Consider the following 14,512-nt stretch of genomic DNA (forward strand, 5'->3'; position numbering starts at 1 on the left):
TTAAGTGTTTATTTTACTATAGTTTGTCTATTTGCGTCTGTAGATTTCTCCTAAATTCACCAAAAGTTAGCATTCTCACGTAACATAAAGTACCGCGACCGCTGTTTGCACCATGTCATCAGAGGTATCGTTGGAAAGCTCCGTGTCTCCTGCACAATCTCATCGGATCCAAATATGGTCATTTCCTTTGTATCAGCAACCAATCGTGAAAGTACAAAGGGGTCTTAAACCAAGAAACAAAATCTCATTGGCTGGTGTCAATTTCTGACAACGTGATTCGTTCAGATGCGTCACGTGGTGTGCTAAAGCACTTCCTGGTTAGCTTTCCGCTAGAAACTTAAATCTGAAAATGGCAAAATAACGGCGAAAAAAACGTTCACAGAGAAGACGACAACAATTGTCACTTGCACAAAGCAAGGTTATACAAAAAACAAATGACCCCGAACATGAAATACCTTCACGGAGTGCGTCGATGCGCAAGCTGTCATCCAGATAACAGGAGGGTTTAGCTAGCGTCACACTGCAAATCTTTAAAGGTCGTTTTCTCAAAATGAGTTTTTTCTCCTACTCTGAGTTCGAAATGTCCACTTCAGTAGCAGTTACATACACCAAACCTTCCAGTTATATTCCTATCAATATTATGAAGGCTTTTACAGAAGGGTTTGGTCATATATAATTCATAGCCTGAATTATATAACATTTTATACCTAAAAACATGGTGAAAATTGATATTTTAGGGCTGTTGACAGTATTTTCTGATTTATGGAGTGATACAAAGAGATATCCAAAATCCCTTCTGTAAAAGCCTTAGATACTAATATGACTACAAAATGAAACAATAATTTTGATCCTGGCTTTATCCAAAGTTCAGATTTCGGTTCCTGAAATGTGTTAAAATATGCCCATATTTCATGAGATAATGGCTCATTTGCATATTTAAACATGCTATTTCAGAAAACTTGTAATACAAAAAACAATTGCCTTATTGTAAGTAATTAACTGGAGAAATTTCTAGCTGATATCTTTAAGTTAAAAAAATTACCCTATTCACCTGGGGTGTCTCGCCTTAAAACAAATGAATAACGACTCTATATAATAATATAATAAAACACGGAGGACGGAGATCTATTTTTCTCCCCCTCTTCTGACAGTCCAGCAGCTGATCAGAGCACGCTCCCCTCTCCTGCAGGGGGGCGTGGTCAGCTGCAGCTCACAGAATCAGCCCCCTGCAAAAACAGGGCTGGAAAGAGCAAATGGAGCGAAATGAGGCATGGCTAAAATGCAGGATCTGTTTGGTATTTTGAAAAAAAAACTATATTTATATACTTTATATAGGTATGGCCCTACAATATATTATTCAAATATAGCATGATAGGTCCACTTTAAATTACTGTTGCCCTGCTCTATGCCACCCTTCTGTCCACATTACAACCTTTTTAAAAAGCAATTTCAAAGTATATAACGTTGCTGCGAGTCCTACAATTGCACACATGAATATTGCCACTAAATACAGTTCAGTAAAACACAAGTATGCAGCTCCAGCCACGGCAAGGCAATGATTTAAAGCAAGCGACTGGTCAAAATATTTCACATTGGGTTTATTCAAATAGCTGCTGTCAGATTTAAGCATTGGATGATAGTCCAGTCTCGTGGAAGTTAATATAACTTACTGCAACAGACGGCAATAGGAAGTCATTAGAAACATGGCAAAAAAGTAGAAAATACTCAACTGCATTAGGTCAGTTTTTCCCTTTTACAATATAGAAATGATTGAAAATGTCAAAGTTTATCAGCTTTACAAAAGAACAGAGGCTGTACAGATATTGCTCAGCACTTAAGCATCTGGTATTCCTATATGGAACGATTGACCAGATGCTTTCATGAAATGCCTACAAGCTGTTTGCCAGGGCCACATTAACAGTCTGGACTTCAGAGATATGGGAGGACTTCTGGATGATGCGGCTGGTGAGAGTGGGCCCTGTGGTGCAGCTCTGCCTCAGAGCCGCGTTGGGTCCTGTGACACGTATCCTGTCCAGGATACTGGTAACCGAGGTGGGACCTCGTGTGCTGCTCTGCCCTGTACCAGCTTTGGTCCCTGTCAAGCTGCTCGGGTCTTCAATGCAGCTCTGCCCCTGGGCCAGGTTGGTAAGAGCCACAGCGGCGTGAATCTCCCTCCAGTCCTGATCACCTCGACTATGCTGACCTCGGCCCTGCTGCTGCTCCCTGCAAATAAAAGAAAAAAAACATTGATACAAAGCAGAAATGGTGCATTTGCCTTTTTATACGGAGCCAAAATTATATGGGTGAATGAAGAGGTTGCGGTTCAGATTCAAGAACAACTTCCAAGAGGGATTATGTAGGGTATTACTTTTCAAGCTCATGAAAGTTGAAGAGGGCAAAGAGCTGATTGGATTGCAGATTGAGCGAGGAATAATTTCACTTACCTGTCACATTTAGTTGACGTATAGTCCATTGTGTCTGTAAGAGAGAAGAAAATAGTTCACCTAAATATCCCATGAATCTGTTAACTTGATAGCAGTGAAATTGCAAACAGGATAATCAATGTTGGGATTAGGCCTGCATGTTAGTGATACATAGGCCCAATTCCAAACCAACCCCTACAACACCCTCTCCCTTCCATTTGAACTTGAGTTTGCGTGGAGGGTTGGCCACATTAAGTGCTGTTCAAAACCAAGTGTAAGCGTTAGGGTTTGTGTCATGAAATAGTTCCGTACAAACATTTACTAGTAGCCTAAACTGCAGAATTTTTTTTATATCGTCATACAGATGTTAACAACTTCAAGGTTACATTGTATATTTACTTAGAGCATGGACTTAGTAGCTTAGACTTTTTAATTAATTGTCAAGTTTGTATATTGAAAGGAACCAAGCAGCAAGAAGAGGTTCACACAAAAATGGCACTAAAGATTTTTTTTATATTATTATAATGTATTATATTTTAGTATATACATAGGATTTTAAACCTTTCTACACTCCATGTGTTTAACTGTATACGTTACAAAGATGGACAAAGATATTGATGGCTTTTTTGCTTTATGTATAGAATGCCTCTTGGGAAGAGGTATCTCAACTTTTAGGGGCCTTAGTCCCTCTACTAGGTGGTCTTTAATAGGTTGGTTCTCATTTTACCATTAGGCGCTTTCACACCAAGTACTTTTCCCAGGAATAGTTCCCGGAACTTAGTTCCCCAGAACTTTTATTTCCTGGAACTATCTAGTAAATCGCGTTCACACCGGAATAAGTCCCTGAGGGAGCCGCTGACGTCACTTCTTCTTCTTCTTCTTCTGCTTTGGGTTTGCTGGCAGTCCGCAAACAACTTCACGGCGTAGACTGCCACCCGAAGTCCCCGGCTGGAAGTTCCCGGAGTTGGGGACTGGCTTGCCTTCCGAGTAAATCGCCAGAAGCGCCGACACCTCCTCATCACTCCACCGCTCCCATGTTTTCTTTTGTGTTGCCATAAGTTAGTCTCTCTCCGTTGGTGCGCTGGGCTAATGCTAATAATGCTGATGCAAGCAAAGAAAATGGCGGCTTCACAAACAATTTTCAGAGTTTTACGAGGCGTGGTTTGCAATTCGCCCAGCCAATCAGAAATTGGAACCTTTTTCTCCCCAGGAAAAAAAGAGTGAAAATGTTTGCAAAACAAAGTTCTAGTTCCAGATCTTTTTGGTGTGAACGCAAAATCCCAGGAACTATCGGAACTATTCCTGGGAAAAGTACTCCGGTGTGAAAGCGCCTATTGCCACTTTCTTCCTTTAAATAAAGCATACTTTCGATTTTTTTATTGGCTAGTGAGCCATTTGAATTTTAGCGTTAATAAACAACATGTTTTGGTTTTATAAATCAGTTTTCTCTCTTTTCCCCCGGTATGTTTAACTTTTTCTTACTTTCCTTTGCCCCTAGATTTTTTGGGAATATAACACATGGTATAAATGCGCATGTGAGTATGTATGTAACTCTCAGGATGGGTTTTCCAGTGCCAAAAAGGTTTGCCTCAGTGAAGTGCATCAGTCTGCCTGTGCTCAGATTCTGTGGCCAAAACAAACGCAATGCTCTGTTTGTTTTAAGATTTTGAGAGGGGAAGAAAATAAATGATATCTGCATCGTGTCAGGAGGTACGGTGGCCCTGAAGTGCAAGTCAAAACAACATTTCACAAAACACTACAGCATTTCACAAAACACTTCAACATTTCAACTTTTATGGAAAGGGTATTCCTTCAAGCCCCTGTCACACTGTCCCAAAATTGACACCAGATGGACACACGAATATGGAATTGTGAATTTCGCACGAAGATGGCCCCGAACTTGGTCAACAGCCAATCGACAGCCGAAGCAAGTACGATGCCTACAGAAGGCCACACGATGGCACCCTAACCACACACGAAAATATGGTCGTAGACTTTACTGATGATTTAGAATCCAGTATTAGTATCCAGACTCAACGTAAGAGCTTGTGCCTCTTCTGGGGGTGCTAACATTTAAACATACACTTTATTCTTTACTTTCTCCGTCTTTATATGTATGATTAGAAGATATTACTTATCTCCGTCATGTTGTTTCCATAGCAACAACAACTTCCTGTCAACAGCGCAAACTCGCCTTCAAAATAAAAGCATCTAAATAAAACAGGAAGTTAATCTAAATTACATTTAAAGGTCCCATGTCATGCTTTTCCGGTTATTACCCGTCCCCTTGTATGTTATGAAGGTTTTTATGCATGTAAACGGTCTGCAAAGTCACAAACCCTCAAAGTACACCCTGTAGCAAGTAAAACTCTAACACAGAAAATACCTGTCTATGCTGCCCCAGAACGCCTCGTTGGAGATTTCTCTTTTTCTTCCTGGGTACAGTGACGTGCCCATACCCAAATGGACCCATTGGTCCAAATGGACCAATCCGTGGAGCCGTTACGTTGCGTCCGCGGAGCTGTTAAGTCCGTTAAGTCCGTGGACTTCCTCACACACACACACACTCAATCTTTTCTCAGCTGCAGCTCCGCCGATTTCTCCTCCCTGAGACGGCGGGACGCGGCGAGGCTGTGAGTCGGTGTGTGAGCACACACACAAACTCCCAGCCAGGCTGTGGGTGTGTGTGTGTGTGTGTTCGGGCTGGTTTCGGGCTGGGTTTCGCTGTGTCTCGCTGTCTCGCAGACGGCCATGGGCTCATAGGGAGGGGGGGGCAGGAGCTTCAACAAGCCGTTTAGGACAGAGAGTGAATACACATACTATACAGAGATGCTGTATGAGAAACCAATGTGATTTTGGAAAATTGCACAATATAAATCTATTTTAGTATACCTCAACAATGGAATTATGATCAGTAGAAATGGCCATGACATGGGACCTTTAAGACATACAACTGCAACGAAAGTAACAAAAACAATGTAATATCCTTTTCAGTTTCACAGAACACAAATTGGGTTATTTACATAATATGTTTACATGATTTTGTTGTGCAATAAATGCAATCTCGATGTCATCGTACTATAATATGATGGCTACACGACGGCATTGCGAGGGCTTCACGTAGTCGTGTTGCCTTCCTAAGACAATTGGGTAGCTTCTTGTTTCCTTCGTATTATCTTCGTGAGGCGAAAAATGCCCGATGGCACCGATGATCAGACGAAGATGACACGATTTGACAAGATGCCCTCACGAGTGCCTTACGAAGGGCAAAATAGACGCAAGAATTCAACACGAAAATGAACCTTCGCAAGGTCCTTCGGCAATTTTTTGGCATGCCAAAGATTTTGCCACCGCTCACGAAGTTGCTGCCGGAGCCTGAGAAACTCCACCGGCGGTCATACGATGGCTTAAGATGCCCTCACGAATGGCCCGATGTTGTTAAGATCAGAGCCGAATTTGAACATTTCCTTTATCGTGTGTCCATCTGGTGTCAATTTCGGGACAGTGTGACAGGGACTTTAGGCAGAACACTTCTTGTTTGTGATTGGACAGAGCCAGCCAGAGAAGCACTGCTGTGATTGGTTGTTTTTACTGCCAGTCAAGAAATGACGCTTCGCGATTGGTCAGCACCCGACAGCGCCTCGTATTTGGTTTGGTACTATTCAGCTGTTTCTGCACAAATTTTAAACTGAGTTGGAAAGAATGGAAGAAGAGATGGAAATCTTAAAGGAATATTTTAACAAAGGATATACATATGATGTTATCCTCGACATGCTGTTAACCCATCACCACATCAACATGTCCCAAAACATCAGCCGTTAGCTGTTAGCACACAGAGGTCACAGCTCCTCATATCTGTTCAGAAACTGGACAAAAGTTCAACATGTACAAACCGGGCGAATACAATCGCTGCTTTATTTCTGTCAGCTACAGGTTAGTTTAGCCCGATCGATCCGATCTCCATTCAGAAAACACGCATTTTAAAAGGTTTTTCGCCTGCCGTCTTGTCTGCACACTTGTCAAAGCATTAATTCATGGTTTTTACTAACCATATACGGTATCAGTATGTTGTTACTTCAGCATCATTTTGAAACGTGTATTACAATGAAATCACGGTCAAATATGTTCACTTTGTTGTAGTTGGTATCTACCATAGTATTTACATGGGGTTGGGAGATAAGCCCCGAATATTCGCATCGCTCTAATCGCTCGAGTTTCACCGCGGCTGTCAGCTGTGTTTACTCCTGTCATTCAAACAGGACGTGCTGGAGAGGGGGGCAGGGCTTATATAAATATGATGAAATTAAAGTTGAAATAATACAAATAAAGTTGAAATGTTAGGATCTTGAAAATAAATCAAGTGTTATATACTGAACATTGACTTTTTTTTTACAGCAGATTTATTTTTTAAATGCATTTCTTTAGTTGTGCCAGGCCCTAAATAATCTCCTGTAGTTTGAGGTCTGTGCATCATATGTAAAACCTATTTTCCATTTCAGTTCTGGAATATGGCCTCTTTTCATCCGAGCAGATAGCAGCTGGTCAAAAGAGATTTTTCTTCAGAGAGCAATAGACAGGGAAATGAAAGGGCCCGCTGTGAAACATAGTCCGTCAATGCTAACAGTCCGAAACATCCCCGTCTCTGATTCCTTCGGCCAGGCTGCGGCCAAGAGCAACTACATGCTGATAGTAAATCATCTTCCTGTTTTATACTTTTTTTTGCTACTGAACGTCCCTGAGCTTTTTTCTCTTTAGACATAATGTGCTTTGCCAAGAACGTACTTCGGTACCTCTGATGTATTTATTACCAAAGAAAAAACGTAGTTTTACCTCTGGTGAGTTGCAAATGTACAGCCAAGATCAGTTACAACTCAATTTTACAAGGGGTAGTAACGTTTATTTATATAAATAAGGATACATTTTCTCATCTAACTTTCAAGTATTTAAATTTGTATTTTCTGGAAATAATGGTATTATGCCTTACCATAAATGCTGTCTCATGTAAAATACTCTCAATGTAGAATGTCTACATGATTTGGGTGTTCTCCCCCAGCATCAGTTTAAAACCCTTCAAGTGTCAATGGGATCCATGTTGGACAATAACGGTGTACTTGTAAAATATTGTTATACAAAGTCTTTTCAACGTGGATATGAATTTGTGAAAAAGAGACTCCCCTCTCAGCAAGCATTTAAAAAAAAAAAAGGGTGGAAAACACTGTAAGGCCAGATATGTTTGAAATAAAACATGATTCTGGTCACATGTATGGCCCTCCTGCCTTTTTAAGAGAAATATTGAAGTTGATGTGAGAACCATATGATACGGTGTAAACACCATAACATTCCTGCTGAGTAAATAGTCACACCATTAAACTATACTATTGGACATTCACTGCCTGTGGGATTCAGACTGATTGATTAAAGTGTCCTTGTAAGACACAGTGTAGTTGCAACACTTATTAGCCTATCACTAGAGGTTCACTTTAAGCCGTCTCCTGGGTGGAGACGTGTTAATGGTGGCTAGTGCCTGTCATGAATCTGGCAGCCTGACTTTCCACTTCACCTCCACAGAGGAGCTGTACTGGGTTGCTAACACCCTTTATATGAACAGCAGGGATACATTAAAAGTTTGTACAAACATTTAAACAGTGCTGGCCACATAGTATGTGGTGACATCAAGAAACCTCAACATTTTCGGAAAGATGTTTGATTAAAGTTAGCATTAACATGTTACAAGAAAGAGTGTAACATTTTTGGGAAATACAGTATATATAATTTCTTTCTCTGAGCCAGATGAGAAAAAGGATACCACTTTGACGGTTAGCTTAGCATAAAGACTGAAAACAGGCGGAAACTGCTAGCCTGGCAATGTCCATATGTATTTTAAAAACAGCTACCAGTTAAGCTCCTCTAAAGTTTACAAATTATAAGTTGAACCTTATTTTACATTATTTAAATCGATGTTTATAGTTTTATGTGCCTAGCTAAGAATTAGCCCAGCACATAACTTTATGTTAATCTTGTCCTTTTTACACATTTTGAACAGATAAAACACATTATTTTAAAACAAATTATTGAGTTTTCTTTGTATTTATTGACAAAAGGAATGAGATGTTAACTAACTTTTAATATGCTGGTAGGTGGATTATGTTACCTTTGAACAAAGACAAACTAGCTGTCTCCTCCTTTGCTAAGCTAAGCTAACCATCTGCTTGCCGTAGTTTAGTCAATTCAACAACTCTTGGTAACACAGTGAATAAAGTGATTTTTCCAAAATGTCCAACTATTTTACTAAAAGTATTATGGTAAACTAGAAACATTACATTTCAAAATGTTACAAACTATTCTACATAAAATGATACTATATGATTAATAGTTTAGGCCACACGGTGGCTGTACTTAAAACTAAATACCATTTCTAATTGAATGCACACAGGCCTGTTCAAATTATAAATTATTATTCAAGTTACTAAAATGTAGGGCAAGTGGAGGTTAAAGTGAGTTTCCCGGATACAGATTAAGCCTTGTCACAGAATATAAAAATATCCATTAAATATCTTTACACAGAGAACCAGGAAATAATGTTTGTCTGGAGAAGGTTCTAAAATAATAATAAAAAAGGAACTTTTCCATGCCGTGTTGAGTATTTGATTGAAACTGATTGGGTGTGCTAGGAGTAGAAATGGTTTCAAAAATCTTTTCACAACTCCTATAATGTAATGTTCATTTAGATTGATATTGAGTAGAAAAGTAACACTCGGGAGACGGCGCCTGCCAAAGCGCACATGAGTCAGAAAAGCAAAGCTCAAACACCCTCAAACAGCGCAGGGAAAAGCCAAATGGATAAGGGATCTCGCTCTGCGTTAACTCACAGATGAGTGGCAGCTCTGAGTCTGACAATCCCTCTATGAAATGTCTTCGGTGCTTTACTGACAAATTGATCCGTTTTGGCTGAGGTCCCCACTTCTCACCCGGGGAAGAATAAAGTCTCAGACATTCTGTAATTGTCCTTGAGACTGGACTGGACATTTCCACCATGGCAAGAAGTTGAAGCGGAACAAATGGCACATTCTAGTATATGGAAATGGTATTTGTGGTGTGCAGTGCAGCGGCAGCCAATTCGAGATCCGTCCAATTTTAAAATGAGAGATTTCAGCGTCTGCATGAGTCTTTATTAGTAATGTTTGTAGAGGCTTTGGCTCCTGTACCTTTAGCGGGTTTGAGGGCTGTTAGTGTGCCGGGCTCCCTATAGGTCTGAAAGGGCACCCAGGTGTCAGCCTACCTCCAATATTTGCTGAAACTTTATAATTGAATCTCGCAGAGCTTCTGACTTTCAGTGGAATGCCAGAGATTTAATGTCGGGGAGCTCTGAGGAGCCTTGTGGACGTTTCTGTTCAGTCTGCTCTTATTTTACTGTGCACTGTGGTGTGTTAAAAATGAACCAAGGGGAAGCAGGGCAGTTAAAGTGTCACTTTAACTCTTATTCCACATAAATCTGCAATTAAAAAGGAAGATACTTTTATTATTTCTATGGACAGGGGGTGCTATCATCTGTTTTCACTCCCAATTTGCCATGTATGATGCAATATTTCATGCATTCCCTAATTCTATTTACACATGTTAAGTGCAGATTCTTTGTTAAAGGCACAATATATTCTAATAGATCTTCTGCCACTAGGGGCATCTCAAAACAATAACAAAAGACAGTTTTTTTTACCTGGAGCCAATAATTCTAGGAGTAAAGAATAAAGCAGTGTCACATAATAATGAGTGTTTCTCCATCACAGCTCAGCAAACAAGGGATGTCTCGGAGGGGACTGCAAGCTGAGTTGCTACAAATGTTTGCTCAGCTTGTTTCTCGTAAAACTTAAGATCCAGATGTTCAAGAGGTTTCTATCGTGAGCCGAATTATCCGTAGAGATCTTCTCTTCTCCAAAACAAACAAACATGGTGAATAAAATCAGTGTTTCTCTAAAAGTGGTTCAGCAGACACATAACATTGAGAGATTGTGAGCTAACCGCTAATGTTAGCACAGCTTGTTTCTCTTAGGTCAAAACGTTCAAGGACTAATACTTTCGTTTGGCTGAAATACAAAGTTAAAAACCAACCACACTTTTTAAGTCGTAAAAAAAGAACTATAAACTGAATAAAAAGTACTTTTATGCCAGCTTTTGGAAGCCATTCCAAACATTAACGCATGCTAAAAGGTGCACACATGAAACCTAGATTAAATTATTTCTCTAGGTTTCAAATTATAGTTAAATTGTTGCTAAGATTTGGGTTTATTTACATACAAATCCTTACAAAATATATAATATAGGTCTATTTGTTTTTAAACATTTAATGCGAAAATTTCACATATTTTTAAAGTGCAATCTTCCACTCAAGTAAGAAAACTCATCTTATTGCTTTACCTTGTAATATTATCTTGAACAGTGACAAACACTGACATCTCTCACCCATGTGGTAGACGAAGTTGGCCTCCGTTTCGTACGATGACGCCGGAGAGACAACATCTTGATCGCACTCGTTGGAGCTGAACGACTCGGAGTGGCTCCTCCTCTTGTGGGCCGGAGCGACGCCATTGGCCTCCCCCGCCATCATGTGTCTCAGGGTGTCGTTCAGGTAGCGGTTCAGCAAACTGCTCTTGTACTTGGATGGAGGTGAAGCGCTGTCGTCACTGTTGGCAGAGTCCGCCATGGCGAGGACGCCGCCCTGCTTCTCGAGCGCACTCTTGTGGGACCTGCCAAAGTCTGATTGGCCGATGGGAGTTTGTAAGAGACAGTGTTCATCTGCAGCAAAGGAAACAAAACAGACTTATCTTAATGTTGTACTGATTTAAAGCTCACCTATTATGCTATATTTGAACAATATATTATAGGGCCATATCTATACAAAACATGTCTCTGCGGTGTTTTGCTAAAAATACCATGCCTCATAACCCTCTATTTCAGCCCTGTTACTAAAGTGCTTATTCTGGTTCAGTAGCTGCAGGGCCACGCCCCCTTTTTCTCTTGCAGGTTTACCACAAGGTGAGTACCTTTTTTATATCCGGCTCTTTTACCTATTCTCTCCAGTACAGCGTTAGCTCTGAGTGTTAGCGATGCTTGCTAATGTAAACAAAGACCATATTACTTCCAAAACACATTGCGCATTGTTTCTGATAGCAACGTTTCTGATTGGGCCGTGGGTGTAAAGCCAGCCCACATTTTAGTAATGTCGTCATTACATTACGCAACAAATCTGGATCAGCTCCGTTTTTTAGAGATGTGGGTGAGGAAGAAAAGAGAGAGGGTTTTATTTGTGTACTTTGTGAGTCTCCTTACACACCGGGGAACCATATTTATGAATAAAAGACATCAAAAAGTGCATTTTGCATAATAGGCGACCTTTACATGAATAAGAAACAAACAAACTATAATAAACCAGACCTATATCCAAAAAATGTAAATGACAATATTCTTAATAACTCCACAAAATGTGCCCGTACCGTCTGATTCTGAGTTATCGCTGCACACGCTCAGTCTCTCAGCGTTTCCCTGGATGTATTTATTGTACAGTTTGATCCTCAGGGCCCAGCTCAGGTCTGGCTGTCTCACTGTGTTCTTCAGCCTCCGCCGGGCGTTTGCAAACCAGTTGGAAACCTGCACAGATGCACCGTGTTATATAACAGCACTGGCTTCTTTTTAACCCACATAATACAAATCACATCCCCTGCTTTCTGGCACAGGCTAGTCTCTCACCTGCACTAGAGTCATGTGAGAGCCCAGAGCCAGCAGGACCTTCTCCGTCTTGGTGGGGTAGGGGTTGTCCCGGTGTTTGTACAGCCAATGTTTGAGCGGCCGAGCCATGTCCTGCAGCACCTGTCTCTTGTGGCGAACTTTGACCCCACCCAAACGAGACCTGGAGGAATCACAAGTTGACTCAAAGTTTCACAAAGACCACCTACAATCCCCTCTACATCCCGAACAACATGATAAAAGTCTGTCAATAATGTCCTTGGGAGTCTCAAATACGGGTGTGTGGCAATCTGCCAGGTGGCACTTGAAAAGTTCTCTTTTCTGTGATTTAATTTATGAAGTTTTTATTTATTTTATTTTTACAAAGACTTAGTAGTTCAACAAATACAATTTCAAATATTAATATTTTCAATCTAAAAAAGTTAATTTGACCTTTTCTGTATAATGACTGATATTGTATTAATACACATTTAAATCCAATTGTATTTAGCCTATGTATACACCAAAAAGGAAACACTTCTTATCACTTCACTTCTTATGTATGTGTACGTTTGTGTCCTGAAGTGCCTTTCAAATACTCCATTTTCTGTTTTAACAAATCCGTGACATTTTCTACGGTATGTCTTCATTTTGAACAACTGTTTTGTATTATTTAGAAGCCAGCCTTGTGTCTGTGGGCCAACATGCTGTTTACTCTTTCATGATGTGTATGGGAGGCTATTTGTTGTTTATTGTAGCTAATTACATGTATGTCAATTGCATTGGAGTTTTTCTGTGTTTAGATTTTGCAACTATTTTCAATACATGTCCAATATCTTTCTGAATTTTTCTTTCTCTGATGTAAGAAATATAAGAAAAGCACTACATCAAATTATTCCAAGAGAAACAAATGATGGGTCCTTGCTGAAAAACAATTGAGAACCACTGCAGTAAATAAATGCCAAGAACTATTGAACTATGCATTTAAAGTCAGAAACAACACTTTAGTGCCACGTCACTTTATCACTTTAAAAAAAGGTATATTACAACTGTAAACAAAATATGTGCCTCTGTTTAACCGCTTAAAACAATTTCCAACACAAACAAAAAGGGCGTACCCGTATCTTCTGATGGGAGAAATGTCCCCGTTGGTTTCCTGGCACCTCAGCAGGTCTGCGCTCTGCCCGTCTGGTAAACTGCTCTGAGGCAAATCCACACAGCTCAGTCTGCACCTCTCCTCTGCCTTAATGTCGTCCTCAAAAAGAAGAGTGTCACACTTCATCTCAGCAACTTTGTTCATTATCAAACACGTAAAGTTCTCCTCGATCAACAGGTGCATCTCAGGACTTCTAGATAGAAACAGCTGGTTTCCATTCTGAATACACCCAAAAGTGTAAAGATAATAAAAAAAAGTATTTCTGTCCCCACAGGAGCAGGGACTGAGCAGATGACAGACTCTTGTGAAAGAATAAAGTTTGAAAAGTCAGAGGATGGTTTGGTTGAGCTGTGTGAGGAGAGTTCAAATAACCTGCTGCTGTGCCGCCTATTGGCTCTCATACCGTCCAATCACTTCTCTGGAGAGCCCTGTAAAAGCAAAAGCTTGCAGAGAAAGCAGCCTCTGCTGCACACTCTGGGATATGAAAAATATTACACATGACTATCAGCAAATGTGGTTGTCAGATGTACTAGTGAGATTTAGCCTGGTGTTGCTCCGACATGCTCTCATATTTTCTACACGAGGCGTACGAATCTCTTGCGGTTTGGACAAAAATGGTGTCAGCAGATATTAATGCATGTTATACCAGGGGATTCTGGAAATGTATGGGTGTAATTGCATGGTTGCTAATAACCAGAAAAACCACCAATCCCTGCCTCGTGTTAGACAGTGAATCCTGCTGAGCTGAAGTGGATTTCACTACAAATTGGCTCATCACGTGGGTAACACAAACACTGGAAAATGAAAATGAATCCAAGCCTGTGTAATCCTCAGGCTGTTGCACATACGGAGTCAGAAAGTGTGTCAGCGTGTGCATTTGAGTGTCAGAATTATACATCTTAAGCAGGGCTTATCCAACCATAATGCTTATTTTTCTGGAATATTTTCATCCATTTCGAGGCAACAAGGACTGTAAACAATTACAAAATGGGTCTGACAGAAGCTTAGCGTTGTCAATAGTGTGACTTCATGACAACATGCTGGCAATGGGTTCAGTATTTGAAGACTGTGGTTTGACTTTAGTTGTAATCTACGTATTTTTTCCCTCTTGATGTCCAAACAGCACATAGTACTGTTTGGATATACAGTAATGACTTTACCATGCACATGCAACACGTGATAATATTTATGCAAACACGTGATAAAATGCGTTTCT

General features: G+C 40.3%; 1 protein-coding gene across 1 annotated transcript; it reads right to left on the reverse strand.

The window, feature by feature from the left end:
- Nucleotides 1-1,889: 1,889 nt before the first annotated feature.
- Nucleotides 1,890-13,479, reverse strand: LOC117489003 (homeobox protein Mohawk-like). Its single transcript, XM_034138219.1, has 6 exons — nt 13,259-13,479; nt 12,165-12,324; nt 11,912-12,065; nt 10,881-11,213; nt 2,445-2,478; nt 1,890-2,223 (listed from the first exon to the last, which is right to left on the reverse strand). The coding sequence occupies exons 1-6, from the start codon at nt 13,477-13,479 to the stop codon at nt 1,890-1,892; spliced, it is 1,236 nt and encodes a 411-aa protein (XP_033994110.1).
- Between the last annotated feature and the right edge of the window lie 1,033 nt (nt 13,480-14,512).

The sequence above is a fragment of the Trematomus bernacchii genome, unplaced genomic scaffold (assembly GCF_902827165.1).
Source record: "Trematomus bernacchii unplaced genomic scaffold, fTreBer1.1, whole genome shotgun sequence".
Taxonomy (NCBI): Eukaryota; Metazoa; Chordata; class Actinopteri; order Perciformes; family Nototheniidae; genus Trematomus; species Trematomus bernacchii.

Coding starts and splice junctions, on each gene's coding strand:
- LOC117489003 (XM_034138219.1), bottom strand. CDS start 13,479: ATGCACCTGTTGATCGAGGAGAACTTTACGTGTTTGATAATGAACAAA. Junction 11,214..11,911: donor CGATAACTCAGAATCAGACG/GTACGGGCACAT, acceptor CCTTTGCTGCAG/ATGAACACTGTCTCTTACAA. Junction 2,224..2,444: donor ACGTCAACTAAATGTGACAG/GTAAGTGAAATT, acceptor TTTTATTTGCAG/GGAGCAGCAGCAGGGCCGAG.